Genomic DNA, 16,341 nt, shown 5'->3' on the forward strand with positions numbered 1-16,341 from the left:
AATCAACAAGCATCTTGGGTACCTCTATCCTCCAACAACCTATATTGTGGACAGCTAGTGCCCAATGGACTCACTGCAATATTTAGGCATTTCAGCAGACTTGACAAGATCCTGGACTACGCACATTAGAAAGTCACTTGTATAAATACCATACGTAAACGCTAGCACTTTGCTCACTTATTTATTTAGCATTCAAACAAGTAACAGCTTACGCACGCACGCTAGTCACATACCACAAGGAGCAAACAGGCACGTAGAAGCTCAAACACCATGACAAAGAACATCAGAAGTGTCCATGCATGTGCATTCCTATCTTGTGAAAGTTAATAACCAGCTTTCTCACACTTGCAGCAGACTAGAGAGACTCATGGTTGTAATAGAATAGAATATGGCTTGTGAGTCTATGACAACAATCATGTATTTAGGAGCTGGTCCTATATTTAGGGCAGGTATAAAGTCTAAAATAAAGACAACCTCAAGAGGCAAAATGTGAAATAGAAAAAAAAGTTGTGGATGTAAATTGAGATCTCCAAGATATATACTACATGCACTCTACTAACCGATCAGATGTCGCCGTGGAATAAGAGATGGTCAATATAAATTAAATACAGTTACGTATCGATTTGCACAGTGAAACTACTAACATAGGAAAATATATGTGCGCATAGGCAAAAGAGTCAAGAGGCATTTAAAACACAATGCACATCTTTAGGCAGCAGACTGTATACTAACCTAGCAGCTTGCACTCAGGTTACAGACCGCAGCTTCCTGGTGTGTGACAACGGACTGTACTGAATTCTGGTGGTGTATAATGTTGTATGGACGACTTGCCACTGCCTTGCTCTGAATGGATTACATTCCTATCGGGTGACATCACTCCCTCTAGGGCACATACGGAGTGCGTGTATGCAAGCAGATCTATACAAACATTGAATCAATCTCCACCCTGCTCATGACATACACAGACGCACCCTTCACTTCTGGGCCGATTTCTTGCCAGACACTGCAAATCTGAGCAATGAGATTAGTTATAAGAATGCGAGAAAGGGAGAGACTCGAATTCGGTCATCGGTCATTTAAGGAGGAAGAAATTTGCGGACAATGTTGAGATATACAACGTGATGGGTGATCTGTAGAGATGCCATATAATCGTCACTCAATGAAAGTTATATCTGAATGTAACAATGTATAGAAAAGTCAACTAAAAGACTTATGAAAAAGTGGACAGCGCTATTATAGGGGTCATCACATTTACAGCGGAGTTCTGTTTCTAATGGTATTTACAGTGCACCCGCTTTATAAGGTAGGCAGCCATTTTCCAATATGTATAAGACAGCAGCGTATTCATTCACTGGAAACCAGAGAAACTAATGGACTGCTTTGAAGTTACATCACTTGACTTCAGTGAATTGGAAGGCTACAGTCATGATTATTGGTCTTATTGCAGAATGGCTGCGTTCACCGTGTGCATATGACTGGCGCATTTACTATTATTATCATCACTCAATTCTTAGGCTCCCCAGCAAATATCCACCCGCTAGAAACATACGATAAAGCTCTGATTTATTTTTGCTCTCATAGTACAGCAGCATATTTACCAGTATAAACACCCATGTTTTTAAAAAAAAAACTGTTTCTCTATAACCAAATTTCAGTCTTTAAACAAAAGAGAACTCATATTTTTCATCTTTCTCTTCTGCCCATTCCATTTTAAGCGTCCTGGGAGTGCACATGGAAGGGATGGAAGAGATGGTCTCGGTTATCAAAAAAAGAGGGTCATCAGGCAACGCAAACTAAGTCCAAGTCACAAGTCATCATACATCTTTAGCGTTTTCTCCAGCTCCTGGCTCACCCTCCTATAAAACAGAATCTGTTCCTTTAAATAATGCTGGATCGTCATTTTAAAGTCTTGCAGTCTCCTCTGATGGAAATGGTTAATCTCCGCTTGTAAAGCAAAGCCTACAACGCGACACCTTTTTCGGATTCCATCTGCTTCCTCTTGCTCCATCTTCCCTTCGTCGCTCATGCGCTGGCTGTCCTTTACCTTTGCAAATGCTCCTGAAGGACAATTAAATAAAGACAAAAAGTTAGACAAGGGCTAAGTGCCACAGCCCTAAAATCTAGCCTCTAGCCCCTTTTTTCTGAAAAAAATGTAAATGAAAAAAAATTTGATATATTATAAAAATCCTGCTCAGTGTCATGTCTGAGACATGCTGGATCGGTGGTAAGAACGGCTGTCTGGAAACCCTGGGGACGTGGGACGATTCTAACCAAGCCAACATCTGTATTAAGTTTAAAACTTCTCACCAAGTATTTATAGTTTTGCTAGGTGCTCATGTTTCCCCCCACACTAATCACATGCGTACAATATGCACAGTATACAGTCACTATTTATGTGATCGGAGAATTCCAATAAATTAAAAAGGTGTATAACAGTTTCAGCAAATAATTGTTATTTTTTTGTATAATGACTAGTTATACAATTTTCCAATATACTTTCTGTATCAATTTCTCATCGTTTTCAAGATCTCTGCTTGCCACCATTCAATAGGAACACACACACAAATATTTTTTTTCCCGAGTATCAAAAGCCTGGCTCTGCAGGGTTAAAGGTTTTCTTTTTTTCCCACAGACACAAGAGAGATAACTTGGCTGTTTAGATGTCCTGCACCATTGTATGTAGCGCCAGCCACCATGCTCAACATACAACTCCTCCTCACCAAAAACATGCTGGGGAGGACGAGGGAGGACACAGATCCCCCACTCTAGTGATCAGTGAGGTGCTCAATGATTCAATTAACACAGGATAAAACAACGTTACACTCCATCATATCGATGCTGGACCTCTGGTATATAGTATCGGTTCCTGGTGGGGAATGGCATGAGATACCTGACTGAAGCTTACATATAGTATTGAAATGCAACTGCACGGATTCAAAATACAGAATGTCACAGCAGCTATATATATATATATATATATATATATATATATATATATTACATTGAATGTAAAATGTATGTATTCTGCGATACATGTATATATCTTAATATGGTTATTGTCGGAGCATTTCTTAGATTAGACCTAGCACAGAGGAATGTATTGCCTAGATATTGATGTCCTTTGTGCATGCTATGACAATCTGAGGTGCCTGTGACTGCTACCTCTTACTATTTATCATAGCTTCATATCTTCTAGACATGGCCTTTCGGACTACACTCTTTAATTAGGTCATACCTCACCCCAATGGTTTCACCCATTGTCCTTTCTAGAGGGCCATACCATAGCTATCACACCTCAAGAATGACAGCACAGCTGAAAAGAGAGACAGACCGATAGTTGAAAGGAGAAATGACCCATGCCTAAATAATAGGTTATGCAAGTAGAGTAGCAAGCACAAATATTTAAAAAAAAATTATATTAATATTTAATTCAAAATAAAAACTTACATTCATCTACCGTAGACAAATTGTGAGATGTATAGGGATATGTGGATGAAGTGTATATTTCTAATATTCAGACTGTCCCAATTCAACCTTTGCGCATAGATAGCAGTATTGTGTGGGGAGCTTCGTAAAACTGCTGTTGCATGATGACTTATTACACAGATTTGACCCTAACCCTGTCCCAATTCTTTCCTCTGTTGTACTAGTTGATAGTAGTATTCCACTTCTTTCTTGTTTGCATGAGATCCACTAGTCCAAAAATACACTTTGTGCCAACCCCATACTCACAAAGCCACCACAGAACTTATTCTGGCACTTACCAATGTGTTGGAAACAGTAGCTGGGGCATCAGAGTCACACCGAGTGCGACTCAATCATTTAGATTTTCAGATAATTTTCGTACTTAAAGAGGCTCTGTCACCAGATTTTGCAACCCCTATCTGCTATTGCAGCAGATCGGCGCTGCAATGTAGATTACAGTAACGTTTTTATTTTAAAAAAACGAGCATTTTTGGCCAAGTTATGACCATTTTTGTATTTATGCAAATGAGGCTTGCAAAAGTCCAAGTGGGCGTGTTTAAAGTAAAAGTCCAACTGGGCGTGTATTATGTGCGTACATCGGGGCGTTTTACGACTTCTATTAGCTGGGCGTTCTGACGAGAAGTATCATCCACTTCTCTTCAGAACGCCCAGCTTCTGGCAGTGCACAGACACAGCGTGTTCGAGAGATCACGCTGTGACGTCACTCACTTCCTGCCCCAGGTCCTGCATCGTGTCGGCCACATCGGCACCAGAGGCTACAGTTGATTCTGCAGCAGCATCAGCGTTTGCAGGTAAGTAGCTACATCGACTTACCTGCAAACGCCGATGCTGCTGCAGAATCAACTGTAGCCTCTGGTGCCGATGTGTCCTCGCTCGTCCGAGACGATGCAGGACCTGTGAGTGACGACACAGCGTGATCTCTCGAGAACACGCTGTCTGCACTGCCAGAAGCTGGGCGTTCTGAAGAGAAGTGGATGATACTTCTCGTCAGAACGCCCAGCTAATAGAAGTCGTAAAACGCCCCGATGCACGCACATAATACACGCCCAGTTGGACTTTTACTTTAAACACGCCCACTTGGACTTTTGCAAGCCTCATTTGCATAAATACAAAAATGGTCATAACTTGGCCAAAAATGCTCGTTTTTAAAAAATAAAAACGTTACTGTAATCTACATTGCAGCGCCTATCTGCTGCAATAGCAGATAGGGGTTGCAAAATCTGGTGACAGAGCCTCTTTAAAGTAAAGGGAAAATAAAGGCAAGTCCGAGCGGCCATTGTTTTTTGCCTACACCCTGTTGATGAATCTGGTGTAGCTATAATGCATCGGGGAGAGATCGGTGTACTGTGCCAGTTTTAATCATTTTTCCCCATTGTGTCTAAAATTGACAAAATCTAATACATTTTAGATGCTTGATTCAAGGGGGGTTCTCATGTGTACACCTGCTCATCAAAAGAAAGCCCCGACTAGTGGAATCTGAGGGTGTTCACACATTTTTACAGTGAAAATACCTTATTAGGCCTTATTCACACGAACGTGTCCATTTAGTGCGCGTAAAGAACGCAGTGTTTTTCCTGTGTTGCAGTTCCGTGTGACAGTGTACGGTGTTTGACAGCATTTTTTACGCGCGTATGTCATGCGTTATTTACGTCAGCAAAATAAACTGAAGGAGGTGGTTTTCTTTTTCTCATCATTTCTTTAGCAACTGTTGCGTGAATCACGCACGTGCGTCCGTGTGCTGTCCGTGATTTTCACACACCCATTGACTTCAATCCACAAGTATGGAACATGCAGTGAGTTTCACGCAGTGGACACACGATGCATGAAAAATACTGAATGTCTGAATGGCCCCATTGACTTGCATAGGTCAGTGTGACGTGAGTTAGTTTCACGCGCGCAATACGGACGTGAAATACGCTCGTGTGAATTAGGCCTTACATTGTACTCATTCAAGAGAATTGGCGATCATGTGATGCAAAATAGAAATAGCATTTCATATGAAAAGTTAAGGAAAAGTTCAAGACATACCTTTTTGTAGGTGAATGATGTCCGGGAAGTTGGAAAGCAATCCTTGATACAAGGACAGTGTATCAAGAAACCTAAACTGATCATTTTTGGGTTGCTCGGCAAACATCTCTCCCACTACTTCATATGTGCGCCCAGTATGAGAGATTGCGCCAATCAGTGGCTCAGAACCATAGGGTGGGTCTAGCTGGAAGGAACTACTTAGGCTTTGCAGGGCACCACCAAGCTTCTGAAATTCCTTACGGAAGCCTCCCAAGTGTTTACGCGCCAGTTCAGAGACTACACTACTTAACTGGAGAACACTTTCATCCATCTTTTTTGAAAAGGCCTTGAAAGTATCCACACGCTCTTCTACATCCTGGAGGTCCTGATGTTCAGTAGGCATCTGCAAGGTCAGCAAAAAACTGGCACCAACCATTTCATCCCTCTCTGTGCGTCTTTTCCCAGCTTTCCATTGTTTTTCATCACGGCAGGTTAGGAAATGCTGAAAGCCATCAAACTGAGAAAGAACCGGATGACTTGTCATATGATCCATCCATAGAACCAATCGACGCTTACGCTTTTGGATAAAATCTTCTTCAAAGCGTCCGGTGGCCTGCTTCTCTGGCAAGTGGGGGACAGAAATTACAGTAAATTTGTGCAGGAGGCGGTTATATAACCAGTCAAAGTGCTTGTAGCGTCGGTAAACTGGAGAGTTGGTGTGACCAGGAGTAAGCCTAAGGGACAAAGAAAAGAAAAATGTAACTTGTCACTCGATCAAAAGAGTGACACAGATAAATCTTATATTTCCTCCCACAATTTTTGCTGACCCCATGCAATGATACAATGTCCTGAGAACACAATGCTAAAAATAATGCCCAAGCAAACGGCAGCCCATTTTTTACTTGCCACACCCACACACTTCAGCCTGACATGAAGGCTTCTCCTAATAAAAACTCTGCAACCCACAATAACATAATATTTCATGGCTTAGAAGTAACACAACACAAACCAAAAGTGAATCACTCAACAAATACCAGACACTGCTCAACAAATACACAGATCTATACAGTGCACTTCGTGCAAACATGAGTTTAGGCACTTCACTTTAAGTACACAGAGAACTGAACATTACCCCATACAACATACATGTCACACGCACAGTACATGAGAAGAATGGCTCACACCTCTCTACATATTTTCTCACCTGTAAGAGATGTAACTCTTAATCCCCTTGAACTTTGTCTGTTTGGTAGGTTCCTCCACAGAGCAAATGAAAGAATTAGGATTTGGCTTCCACTGTGGCCCCTTGGGTCCCATCTCAATGACATAGTTTTCAGACACTCGGCCAAACTGGGGAACATCTCCAAGTACAAAGGCTTCCACACCTGACCTTACAAAGCTAGAGAACCGGTTCAAATTTCGACCCACCACACTACCTCTCTTCCCACTGGCTATACTATCCTGGCGTTCAAGCTGTGGTCGTGGTCGGTGGGCATTCTCAGGTCTTGGGTAATAGTGGTGCTGTGACTGACTATGTGGAAGCCCATTTGAACCACTGGGCTCTTCTGCCATAGACTGTCCATCATCCCAATCATCCCAGTCATCATCATCTTCTTCGTCATCATCATAGCTCCCATGGTGAGTAGTGTCTGTGTAGCTCGTGTGGTGTGTTGGGTAGTCTACTTGGACTGACCCAGAACGCGGTGGTTGAATAATCTCAACATATGATGCAGGAAAGAGTCCTGTCTGACCACGGCTGTTTGTGCCCTGAAGCCATCCATCTAAAGAAACATCACTCAACAACTGTAGCTCCTCATTCTCCAGGATATTGATTTCTTCCTTATTTTCACTTTGAAAGTTATACAGGGCCCGAGCTTTTAACGCCATGATGAAGAGAACCAAAAGGATAGTACTGCAACATGAAAAGAAAACATTAAATATGCCAGCAACACAAGTTCAAGTTTTTATATTCTCGCTCTCAAACTGCCTATATTGGAAGATTAAAGGAAATCTATTAACAGTTTTGGCCCATTAAAACTGCTGACATCGATATAAGGAGGACAAGGAGACCAGTTTAACGATACCTGGAGTGATGGTCATGAAGGTTGCATGACCGAGAAATCCAGGTTTTAATTTCCCGGTGCCGCAAGTGCTATGAAGGCCATCCCTTCATGTTCAGTGATCCAGGCTATCTTCACTGTACGCTCCCTCCCCAGCACCTCCCCTCTGCAGCAACCTGCATGACCATCACCCCATATATCATTACACTGCTCTCTCCTTCCCCTATATAAAACAGTTAAAAAATGCTGACAGACTTCCTTTAAGTGCTTTAGTTATTAAAGGTTAGGTCTACCTTTGAATGCCATTTTATAGCATATATGTATTTATATTCTAAATAAATGGTGGAGTAACTTTGTAGATACATTTCAGTTCTTATTTTGTACCGATCCTGAGTTACAGTCAGCCAGAGCTGAAGTCACAGTTCTGCTAGTTGCTACAGGAAATAGTCGAGAGTCTTATGGACACCACCTCCCAGAATGCAAATCACAAAAGCTAGCTCTGTGCAGACAACGAGCCAATGATGAATGCTGGGAGATTTCCGTTTCAAAGCTTGCAGAATTTAGAATGCAGCTCTAGTTGGCCTAACTGTAAGGCCCAATGCACACAACCGTGCCTGTAATCACGCTCTGTGATTACGGACACAGCAGCGGACAGACACCCGCATTTGCAGGCCGTGCTCCCATTATAAAGTATGGGAGCAGGGTCCGTAAAATAAAAAAATAGGACATGTCCTATTTTTTACAGAAGGTTTTTACGGCACTGACACCTTCCCCTAAATATATGGGGTTGCGTCCGTCGGCCATAGAAACGAATGGGTCCGTAATTGCGGGTCGATTTTTACAATCGCGTACATGAGGCCTAACAGGACTAATACAATATATTTACATAGTCAATCAGCTTTTCATGTGGTTTCATTCTTTGTACAAATGTTAAAATGAAGTTTGACAGTGAACACGGTTTACATACAGGCGATCACACGTGAATATTACTTACTATAGGTTATAGATTTTCTGCTGGAGTTAACATTATGTTGTTTTTTCTTTTGCTACGTGTAGCAGTCAAAGTCTATTTTGTCCTACTGCACTTCTCTTCCCAATTTCTTAAATCCATATATAAATCAGCGGTCTGTCACGACAGATCAATGTAGCATTGCGAGGAAGCAATTTCATATTGTGCGAGTTGTAAATGATCAACGTCTGGTACACGTCCATGGAGTCATGTGTGGTTGCTAGGTTTTTGGGGCTGGATCAAATTTCCTAGGCTGACAATCAGTATGACAGGTTGGACGGCTATTACTGTAGTAGTAACAGCAAAAGCAAATACACACAGCAAATATCATGTGCCTGTTCCCAAAAAAAATTAAAAAAAGCTTGAAACATCTTCTTACAGACTACAGAATGTATATCGTTTTCTAAATGTTGCCGCATCTGGACTTATTATATACGCTAGATATGTAGAGTTTTTATAAGGCACATGGATGAATGTATAGCAGACCTGTCTAATATTTGCAGATTTTTATGATCGCTCTTTTAACTCTGCGTTCACACCACCAGTATACAAGTAGATGCCAGTTTTTTCAAACCTTCACACAACCCTTCCCCCCCCCCCCCCCCCCCCTACATTTATAGCTCCTGCACGTCTGGATAAAGTATAATAACAGAAAGAAATTCCTATGATTCTTTCCATGCATTTGGCACTCTGACGAAATCGTGGTGTAGTATTCAAGAATTTAGCAAAACAGAAAGCCAGACTTTACTGCTTTAAAAGTCAAAGGAGAGTGGACTATTAGTAATAATGAATTGCAAGTAAGCAGCCTGCCATACACAAGGATATGTTCCCTTTAGCTGGTGCAACGTTTAACGCATTATACCGCCTATTGATGTTAACACGCCCTGGTCAACGTGGAAGTGCTTCTTTTATTTATTTATTATTAAAGGGGTTCTCTCAAAAATTCAGTTTGGAATTTTGAGGCAGATTTTCCTCTGCCTGCATGTCGATGTTCGCTGCGTCTTTCGCCCGCGGCCATTAGGCGCCGCGGGCATAAAATGCAGCGAAATATGCTTTCTCTGCCTCCCATTGATGTCAATGGGAGGTCCGAGGCGTAAATGCCTGAAGATAGGGCATGTCCCTTCTTTTTCTCGCAAGCCGGTTTTTTAGTTCGCGGGAAAAAAATGCCTCCGCCTCCCATTGAAACCAATGGGAGGCATTTGACCGTTTGACGCATTTTGCGGCGCGGTTTCCACGTCAAAAAACTGTGTGGACTCCCCATATTGAAGTCAGTCCAGCGATGAGCTGCAGGTTCTGGCGATCAGCTGTTATCACCAGGGCCAGCCATGCATTTACCCTGCTGCATTCCAAGAAAAGGTTTGCAGAAAATAGTGCGGATTTTGCTGCAATTTTTTCAAGCCTGTGTAAGGGCTTGTCCACGCGTAGCGGAATTGCTGCATATTTTCCGTCTGGATTTGTGGACGGAAAATATGCAGACTACAGTTGCAGCAAAGTGGGTGAGATTTAACAAATCTCATCCACACGCTGCGTAAAAATTCCGACCCGAAATTGACCTGCGGTGCGTATTTTTCTGACTGCAGCATGTCAATTCCTGCTGCGGAAAGTGGACTGAATTTCTGCGTTTTTCTGAGATGTCGTCACCATCTCCCAACTTTGGGAAAAACGCAGCAATATCCGCACCATTTTGTGCAGTAAAAAACAGGGAATTGGTGTTTTCCGCAGCGGAATATCTGCTATTGTCAACTAAATTGCTGCAGAAATTTTCTGCAGCAATTCCTATACGTGTGGACGAGCCTTGTTGCTGATAACGCGTCTGAAAAACGCAGCAATTCAGTCCACTTTCTGCAGCAGGAATTGACATGCTGCAGATTGAAAAATACGCACCGCAGATGAATTTTTGGACTGAAATTTTCCGCAGCGTGAGGGTGACAAATTGTCCATTCACACCCACTTTGCTGCTACTGTATTCTGCTGCATATATTCCGTCCGCAATTCCGGACATAAAATACGCAGCAATTCCGGACGGAAAATACGCAGCAATGGTAATCACTAAAGGTGATCTAAAGCAGTGTATTTCTAGGATTATTGGCTACTTTGCTCTTGCTATTTTGATCTGGAGGACTGCAGAGGTCAATGGAAATCGCTGGGTTTAATCATTTACATTGCAATATGAAAAAAGTTCAAATGAGACAATCCTTAAATTTAGAAATTCAATAAGCGTTGCATTTCTAGTTCCTGTGGTTTATTGATGTACAAAATATACTGCTTCTGGGACCCCATTCAGACATGTCATGTTTTTACAAAGATATTAGCGGTTTGAGATTTACTGGGTTTGTATTTTTAAGAGGCGTTCTGGTTTTAGGTTAATAAAGTTTAATCACTGTATAATGAAAAGTTTTGCAACTTTTGAATATACCTTGTGTTTGAATTCCTCCCCATTTTCAAGATCTCTACTTGATTTCAGTGAATGTAAACATTGTTGTTTACGTTCAGAGACTGAAAACCTGTCCTGATCATGGACGTGCACTTTTGGCCCTGTTTATATCCCGTTAGTGATGCAGACATAGCGTGTACACTGGGAAAAGCATTCCTGCGTCCGTTACCCATATGGCTTCATTAACCCGACGGAGGCTAAGAGAGTGTCTATGCTATTCCATACAATGGTATACAGTGAAAAACTTATATACCACAAGATATCCATTTTTCTACAATGGGAGCCTATGGGCGACGTATGCCACTGTATGCTCATGCAGCGGGATACATCAGAGCCCTCCGCCTAAGGTAGAAGTCAAAAGCTTTTCCCAGCATATATGTCAAACAGAGAGCCATAGAGCGACGGGAACAGAGCCTTACACAGGTGCAAAACTTGTTATCAAATATCTGACATCTGTTGAGACTGGTCTCATGGCTCCGGTTTTTAAAATACGCCATTACGGACATGACCGATACAGTATGACCCGTTTTGTGGCATATTCCATTAACATATTGGATTTATCAGAATTCTGTTTGTACTAGACTGAACAGTGCTGCATGTTCTGTTATTCTGGCACACAAGATTAGTTGTGTATTTTCCGCAACAGATTTAATTGCAGAAAGTCCTCAGCATATTACAATAGCAGCAAAATGGATGAGATTTACAGAAATGTAGAACATGCAGAAATTGAATCCTCAATTTACGCCACGGAATGGTCTCACTTTTGTTGCCGTTTTTCCCTATTGAGTTCAATGGAGAGGTAAAAGCTACAACAAATAGCAATTGTTGCTATTTTTGCGGCAGGGAAGCTGTGAATTGCAAATCTGAAAAAAAATACATCGTCCTGCTTAACTTAAATAAAAGAAGTCTAAACTTACCTCCCTGGCGTCGTCATAGCGACGGCTCCTTGTTCTCCCAGCTGTTCTCTGTGCAGCCCTGCCTCCAGTTTCATACCATATGACTGCTGCAGCCAATCACAGGCTGTAGTGGTCACATGAGATGCAGCGTCATCACAGGAAGATGGCTGCACGGAGACCAAAGGTGGGGAGCAAGGGTGCGTCGTTATGGCAACGCCAGGGAGGCAAGTATTGATCGGTTTTATTTTCTGCTCTCCTGAGCGGAAATTCGGGCTGAAAATTTGCACCACAAGTTGGTGCGGTCTTTTAAACAGAATCCCTCTTCCAGGTCAGATACGCTGCATACTTTTCCACAGCGTATCCGACCGGCACGAACATACCCGAAAGGGGGTTTTCTGTATTAGAAGAAAGTAGTCATGTTTTTCTAAGAATAGTGCCGCTGGTGGGGTGGAGCTGCAATACCACACACAACCTGTGGATAGGCATGGCACTATTTTTTGATTTAAAAAAAATAATGAACAACTCATTTAAAGAAATGAACGGAAGTGGGAACAGAGCCCGATATGTGCACCTGTATCCGTTGGACACTATTACGATAGGTTCTCAAACTCCATAAGTAAACAAGAATGTTCCTATTCACTGGTAGCAAGCAGAGATCTTGAAACGGTTAGGAATTTTTAATATGCTGTGTTTTTGTTACCTAAGTTCTAGTTTATTGAAAACATTTCTTGACGTCCTTAACCATAGTATAACTTTGGTTGGAACTTTTACATGTCAAAAGCGACGGCAATTGCATACTGCTCATTTTTGCAACAATGTCTTACTTGTATAGGGTGTAGGGATGCCAGCTGCTGGCCTCGGGCAGAAGAAATGGCCTATGTGCATAAGGCTTGGTTGCATATACTCATTTTAAAGCAGCGAGTCTTGAGGTTGCTGATCTTGGAGTGATACGTGTTACATCATGCACGACAGTCATGGATCTCCTCATCTTGTAACGTAAAGTGAATTACAATTGTAACTGTGGCAGAAGGCTATGGACCGAAATATTCCTTTTGCCAGCCTTCATATTAATATTAGAGCATGGTGGTCGTCTTTTAAACGTATAGCATAAATAACCCTAAAAGTGGTCGTCTGACTAACACAAAGTGGAAGCAGCCATTTTGTGGACCAAGTCAAATTTCACTACAATGTTGTCAGGAATCTTTCAGAATAAAAAAGAAAGAAGGTATACCACTACAAAGCAGAGACGGAGCTCATGCACATGGCAAAGAGGAGTGCACGGACCCTACATAGAAGCACATAAAGTCCCTATAGGACTGTCTGCAAGCACTCCAAGTGCCGTACACGCCTGTATGAGGCGCCGTGTTCTCCCCTGTACGGGAGAATACCTGCGTAATAGGGAATGCCTCAAAATTTCTCTCAAGGATTCCTTATGCATCTGTATAAAACTGAAGGTACACAAAAGGTACAGTATGGGCCCGTGCCAGGCTACGAGCGCCATAGAACAGTACAAGACAGATTTGTAATGCAGCTAAATGAATGAGGCTATATTGGAAAAAGAAGTACTCGTACCCCAGTAAGCCCATAATATACAGGAATCAGAACATCAGACCAGAGTAAAACAATGACTGGAGTTCGATCCCCCCAGCTTTAGTAGGTTTATGACCAGAGAAGCCATTTTCATGGTTTGAAAAAGCGAAGAATCTATTTTTTCCCCCACTACATTCTAGTCTGATGCTGCAAATTTCTACATATTATAAGGAATCACATACATCACACCTAGGTGACAGGCTGCATGCTCCCAAATAATTGTTTAGTTGACAAAATGGTTGTTACTTCTTAGGGCCTGTTCACATCAGCGTTCTCTTTCTGTTCAGGAGTTCCGTCTGAGGTTTCCGTCGTGGAACCCCGCAACAGAAAGTCAAACGGAAACCACAGCTTCCGTTTGCATCATCATTGATATAAAAAAAAAAATAGGAAACCTGCCGGAACGGTGACAAACGGAAACCATTAGCAACGTTTCCGTCACCATTGATATCAATGGTGATGCAAACGGAAGCTGTGGTTTCCGTTTGACTTTCCGTTGCGGGGTTCCACGACGGAAACCTCTGACGGAACCCCTGAATGGAAAGTGAACGCTGATGTGAACCGGCCCTAAATGGTCTTAACTGGTGCTCCTAGGCCCTAGTATTTCCGATTTCAGTTTTACACATGAGAGAAAGAATTAGGCCCTGTTCACAGAGTTTTTTTTGCAGGCAGATTTTCATCTGCCCGCACGCCGTTTGCCAGGATTTTCGCTGTGTTTTTCACCAGCGCCGCGGTCCTAAAAGGGAGCGAAATACGCTTTCTCTGCCTCCCATTGATATCAATGGGATGTCAGAGATGTAAACACCCAAAGATAGGGCCTGTCACTTCCTTCTCCCACGAGACTGTTTTTCCGCTTGCGGGAAAAAAACGCCTCCGCCTCCCATTGAAATCAATAGGAGGCATTTTCGGACGGTTTCCACGTCAAAGAACTCTGTGTGAAAAGGGCCTTGAAGCACTAGATATTTTGCTTTGAAAATTTGAACTATCCATATAACAGGTGATTGAGGGAGGAGAGATGAACATCTTATTTTAAGGCGTGTACAGTAAATATGGTAGGTCATAGGACCTACAAAGTATTGGTCTGATGTCCAACCTCGCTCTGGCCTTCCTCCAAAAATTATTAGTGCAGAGCCACTAGTGGACTTCATAAACTACCAACCAGGTAGACACGAGGCATTGGTCTGGTGTGAGATTTTACATATGAAACACCTTACTAGTCACATGTAAATCACTGGCAAATTCTGAATTCCCATTGACACAGTAGGGTAAGCAAGCCTGCACATTTCTTTCAGCTGCTCATGATCTATGCCTGCCATTTTCTTGGAGCCTTTTCTTCCTAGCTGTGATCCTGGAGCCCTACTCATGGATCAAATGATTGTAGAAGATCTATAACCTGCTATTTTAGTGCCTCTAGCATCCCTTCATCTAATAAGAACATTCATAGTTTAGCAAACTGTATGTTTTCAAGGATGCCCAACTAGGCTGACACATTGTCACCACATTGGACTGTTAGAATTCATGGAAGTGCTTTGCCCAATCTGAAATTGCACCTCTTCCCAAGTGCCAGGATTATTTCCCAGTCTTACCATCAGGACAAAAGTTGGGGCCAGTTAGCGCAGCTGGAAACAGTCCACAGTACGTTGCCAATTACCATGCCACCCTTTTAACATGACTCCTTTGCATAGGTCTCATTATGGGGGCCACACTGTCCTCACGTTACTGTATATATTACCATATGTTATGATCGTCTGCTGTAAGCTAAACTTTGTGTAACACTGGAAACCATAATAAAAATTTATAGAATTATGTGTTTACCATGTTTTTATGTAAACTTGTGAAGATGGAAATATTTGTGCCCGGTATGATTACGTAAATGATCCCCCTTTAATGCGTAATGTGTTTAAGTGAATGCACAAACAAGGAGGAATACATTTCCTTAACGGTTGGTTACACAAACAGGTATGACATTTCAGCTCCAGTGTTTAGATCACAAGACAAACAAAAGCAAACAATACAGGAACTTACCCCAAGAGTGATCTGCCTGCAGATACTGGAATATCCCTGCCAACATCCACTAGATTAATAGATTCACAGATCTATAGATCCATAGTAAAAACTTGTAGGATCCATGGCAAAGGCAGTAGATTATCCAACAGGACTGAACTGTTGATGTAGTTGGAATGTGACCAAGATGTCCAGGAAACCAGCACAATCCACAAAAAAAAAACAAATGTCAAACTTCCCGTGTGATGAGGAGTCACAACCTCAGGAATTCAGCCCTCAAAAAACCATTTCCGTCTGCAGAAAACAGTACTGGGAATAGGATCCGTCCACATGCAGCCAGCACAGCATGCCCACACCTTGTCACCAGAGTCCCCAAAGTCCCCACTCACTCATCCCTGATGGAGTTTGGAAGTTGGACGGAAGAAAGCGATGTGTGCCCAGCACAAGAGTCCCACATGTTCCTGCGAGTCCAGAGGATGTTACCTTCACCCTGGAGGGTGTGACAAAACCAACCCTACAACCTGGGGGGATGGGAGATCACTTCACAGAATAAAAGATCTTTTAGGATCTTGTTAGAGGAGCCACCAGAGCCCTCTCTCCTTCTTCTTACCCCTGTGCTGTGTATAACTCCTCCTCTGCTCATCCCCCTTCCCAGAGGAGGTGCTTGCAGCATCAGGGAGCTCCCACACAACCTTTGACTGTTGATTTTACGATCATATTAAAATAATAAAAAAAATATAGAGTCCTGGAGTCAGCGAAGAGCTAAACTTACTGGCTGCTTCTTACTGCGGTTTCTTTTATAACTCACTTCTGTTCTCTGTGTGTCATGTGACCTGCTTTATATAATAAGATGTTTTC

At 42.3% G+C, this 16,341-nt stretch overlaps 1 protein-coding gene across 1 annotated transcript; it reads right to left on the reverse strand.

Annotated features, from left to right (window-relative positions):
* Positions 1-533: 533 nt before the first annotated feature.
* SNX33 (sorting nexin 33) lies at positions 534-16,126 on the reverse strand. The gene is made up of 4 exons (XM_075857776.1): positions 15,505-16,126; positions 6,698-7,405; positions 5,515-6,227; positions 534-2,058 (listed from the first exon to the last, which is right to left on the reverse strand). Exons 2-4 carry the CDS (start codon positions 7,378-7,380, stop codon positions 1,805-1,807), a joined length of 1,650 nt encoding a protein of 549 aa, XP_075713891.1. The 5' UTR covers positions 7,381-7,405; positions 15,505-16,126; the 3' UTR covers positions 534-1,804.
* Between the last annotated feature and the right edge of the window lie 215 nt (positions 16,127-16,341).

The sequence above is a fragment of the Rhinoderma darwinii genome, chromosome 3, assembly GCF_050947455.1.
Source record: "Rhinoderma darwinii isolate aRhiDar2 chromosome 3, aRhiDar2.hap1, whole genome shotgun sequence".
Taxonomy (NCBI): domain Eukaryota; kingdom Metazoa; phylum Chordata; class Amphibia; order Anura; family Rhinodermatidae; genus Rhinoderma; species Rhinoderma darwinii.